General features: G+C 40.3%; 1 protein-coding gene across 1 annotated transcript in view; it reads right to left on the reverse strand.

Annotated features, from left to right (window-relative positions):
* Positions 1 to 3,915, reverse strand: part of LOC118321953 (kinesin-associated protein 3-like) — a 38,094-nt gene extending 34,179 nt beyond the window's left edge. The window contains exons 1-5 of the mRNA XM_035653526.1: positions 3,812 to 3,915; positions 883 to 1,014; positions 583 to 728; positions 439 to 497; positions 222 to 363 (exon numbers count right to left, since the gene is read on the reverse strand). Of these exons, the coding sequence (XP_035509419.1) occupies positions 222 to 363; positions 439 to 497; positions 583 to 728; positions 883 to 1,014; positions 3,812 to 3,915 (583 nt within the window). The remainder of the gene's footprint in view (positions 1 to 221; positions 364 to 438; positions 498 to 582; positions 729 to 882; positions 1,015 to 3,811) is intronic.
* Between the last annotated feature and the right edge of the window lie 340 nt (positions 3,916 to 4,255).

Raw genomic sequence — 4,255 nt, forward strand, 5'->3', positions numbered from 1 at the left:
AAATTACATATTGTACATTTAAATTAGCAAAAGCAAAAACAGTACCTAGAAAGTTTGACCTCTAGATCAATATTAATATGGAAAAATCAACACATTGGAGTTGGCTGTGAGCTTGTTGTTGGATTTCTACTGTATCTCATAAAGAGATAAAAAACAGAGCTAAAATAGGAAGTATGTTTCATCTGTAATTTGAGCTGAAGCTGAATAAAGTCATTGGGTACCGTTCTGTATGAGTTCCTCCAGGTTGTCCGGGTTACGAGCCAGGTGGAAGATGAGCGTAGCCCCTCTGATCTTCTCCTGAACGTCCTCGTACAGCAGCTCCACATACTCATCGATGCTGTTGATGCTCGCCTCCTCGTCCAGCTGAGGGGAGATAAGAGTTCAGAACGGCGAGCTGCGGACGCGTACACAAACACAAAACACACACTCGGTTCCTACCTCCACTCCGGCGTACGGTGTGAAGTCTCGAGGTGAGATGCGTTTCTTCTCTTGGTTGTCTGTGAAAGGAAACATTCAGCATCACAAAGACTTCCACCTTTTACTCTGAGGTGTTTAAAGTAGTCACGATTAACTCTTCGGTACCGTTTGAATGTTTGCGGTTTTGCAAATAGAAGAGCAGCTGCTCCACCTCGCGGAGCTTTGACGGGTGAATCAGCCGACATTCCTCCACGACCTTCCGAGCCAGAGAGGACGTGTCCGTGTGGGCGTTCAAGCTTTTCAGGCGAATCCTGAAAGGAGCGCGAACGTAAAGAAAACAGAAATTATAGCAGGTAAAATGACATCTGGGTTCAGATAGAACGAATAAAATATCAGGATACACAAATGGAAAGCATTTCTTGCACTTATATAATTATAAAACAAATAAAATAGAACAATTCTCACATTTTCTGACACTCCTTGCGTTCTCCAACCACCGGATCCCCCAGCTCGCCCAAGATGGTGGCCTCCACCTCATACTGAACCACGAGGGCTTTCTCAGTCGGGTGGACATCCAGAGAGCAGCTCTTCACTCTCCTGCGGGTCAGACAGAGTCAACGTTTCATTTATTTATAGCAAATCAGTGGTTCTCAAACTGTCAATGCCCCCCTCCTCCTTCAATAGCCAAACAAAGCTGACACCACCAAACACACAATTTTCAGAAATTACTGGCAACGGATTCAAGTTGAATTTTAATTTAAGAAAACTCTTTTTTGTTAATTAATTGAACAATTGTTGAAATCATGTAAATGTGTGACAAACAGCATTGTAATGAAGTTCTGTAGAGTTTGTTTGGCCCCCAAATATTTCACATCATTGTAAATTCGTGATGCTAAAATGATCATTTCCACACTAATCATATATCATATGTCATTATGATGTTTTTACAATATCATGCAACCCTAGCAGGAACCAACATTTTAGTGATTTATTTAAAAACATCATATTGATTATTTTGATGGATATTACGACTGCGATATAATTCACAGTTAGTGTAAATAATAATTTTTGCTATCACAATTTAAATTTTCTTTAAAAACAACTATTGTAAAAATGTTTTTTTACATCTGGAGAACAATATTAGTACTTTCACTGTCACATTTTACCTTCATCCAAACAATGCAGCTTCTTTCCATTTAAATACTGCTAATTCAATAATATTGCAATTAATTGTGCAGCTCTGGATTATATATACTAATTAACAATGTGTGTTTTTAAATTATTTGATTTCATTTTCTGTTTTGTTTTTGTGTTTAATGTGTATTTGTACATTAATGTGTCTGCTGTTTTATGACAGATTAAAACCTCAAACACCAACAGCAACAGTGTGTCTGTATATTTCTATCATTAAACATTAAAAACATAACATATATAACTAATATCAGTGTAAACTGTCATCAACAGGACAGTGAGGCTTTATTGATCAGTTATTAGTTCCCACATTCACTTTACCAGAGCTAACGGTTACAGTAATATTACTGATATAAAAACACATTATTGTGATTGTGGTAGCACAGTTAGCCTGTTAGCAGCCATTCATTTACAGTTTTTCTCCATTGGTTTGGCTCATTTCTCCAAACAGAAACTACATTCTTAAAACTCTAAGATCATTTGGCAAAACAGTCTTACAGTTCAGCACAACCATAGCTCACCATACTCTCTCCCAAAACAGTCTGTCACTCATGGTGGTCAAAACCTAAATTTCTTATCTTCATATAAATAGCCCAGTACGCCTGCCAAAATGCATCGGGTCCTTCCTGGACATTGGTGTGAGCACTTGCAAGTCAAAAATGTTTGTAGGATGTTTTGTCACTAAATGGCACGAGGACCAGATCCCTCCAAATGTCCACCTCTCAAGTCTTAGCCCCAGTCCTTCCATGTCACAATGTTACTGTAACTATGGTCTTTTGTTGTCTAGCTAAGCAGAACTACAATTGTGTATAAACTCGAAAAAAAAACAAAAAAAAAACCAGGATTCTTAGGGTAAGAGTAGGCCCTCTAACACAGGTGTTGAACATCACAGCATAGAAGTAAAGCCTCCATATCGAAGCCAAGTAATAATGATCTGTAGCCTACAGTAAATAAATACAGTCATACCTGGTACTCTCATGGTATTATGTTGATATGATGTATGTTCGAACATAATTTTGACTCAATTGAACAGATTATTTAGCATGCGGTGCTGACTTATAGAATGAAATGATGCTGACAGTGTTTTGGAGAGCCGAACCACCATGCAGACTGAGAAATCAAATCAATCAGTTTAGATCAACAGGATCTATTCACTTGGAAATGGTGCTAATGTAGGCTAACTGTACTTAATCATTTGCAAACTGAAGCCTGTACTAATACCCCCATTATGGCAATGTGTGCACTGAAATCAATGAGAAATACAATTCTGTTGTGAATCAATGCCAGTAGCTCCTTGGAGGTTTGTCCGTGGTTGTTTTGGAGAATGTAATTTGTTGTTTGGAAGAAATGAGTCCAAACCCAAATGGGAGACCCAAACTGTACTTGAGCTTCAGCTGCTGTGAATGAGCAGCTATGTGCTAACAGCTTGAATGGCCTACAAAAAACAAACAACTAAACAATCCAATCCAGCCTGTTACCGCGCTCTCAGATACGCGCGGCTCTCTGACTGGTACGCGTCCATCACATCAGAACCGCACTTTGCAGAAGCCGCGCCGCATCAGACACGCGGGCATGCCAGAAACCGCAGCAGGATGTTATTTATGGCTCGCAGCAGGCGCGTTGCGAGGGGCGGCGGCGTCCGGACCACCAACTCCACGCAGCAATGCAGGTGGGAGGAGAGTTAGCCAGTGGCTGCCGCCCTGGTGGTCGTGGAGGACCCACGGCTCGGCTGGCAGTCCAGTGGTTGCAACCCCTCCACCTGCACTGGCTGATACACGACTGAGAGTAGCATCGGACATGAACAGACGAAACAAAGAGTCAAGTAGAGGTAAGGGTCAGGTGGAGAACCTGGAGTTAAGACTGACTGAGTGACATACTTTATATACTATAGTTGAATCTTCAAAGTGAATATCCGAAAATAACAGTAAAGAAGAAAGCAGCTGATAAGATAGTGATACGGAATAGATTAGATAGAGTAGATAGATAGACTAGATAGATACGATAGGATAGATAGAGTAGACCTAGGATAGACTTATTTATCCCCGCCAAAAAAAAGGAAAATTCATGGTAATTTCATCCAATTAAAAACATACATTAAAACTAAATTAAAGAACCCTAACCCTTTAAGAATAGAATTAAAATACAAAATAAATATATACATAATATAATATATACATTATTACATGCGCGAAGGCATACCCACGATCTCTTCTGTTTATAAAATTCAGCCGTGTTATCGTCCTCCATTGTTCCTGTGGGTGGCAGGGGCAGGACGAAAGCCTGCGTGCAAACCAGGTTCCCCTCCATGGTCAGATTTTGAGCGCGTCAGACACTTTTAATTTCTGCATTTTGGTGAGATTTTAATGTACTTTTTTGGTTTCAAAAATACATCGATTTTTTTCCAAAAGGCCCCCTCCTGCTCAAAACTCTGGCAATATAACATATACAAGGAACTTTAAAGCTGGGGCAAAACAGCAATGACCAGGCCCCCTTCGGCGCTGGCAGGCTGCTTTAATTCACCGCCAGGTTGTATCATGTGATCCCAGACCTCATAATTCATCACACAAAGGCTTGAGCTTCCTGTTGCCAGTAGGGGTCCACTTATGATCGGATATTCCTGAATATTATACACAATAGAGCGTGTCAC

Source organism: Morone saxatilis, unplaced genomic scaffold (assembly GCF_004916995.1).
Source record: "Morone saxatilis isolate NCDOM2014 unplaced genomic scaffold, NCSU_SB_2.0 Contig12, whole genome shotgun sequence".
Taxonomy (NCBI): domain Eukaryota; kingdom Metazoa; phylum Chordata; class Actinopteri; family Moronidae; genus Morone; species Morone saxatilis.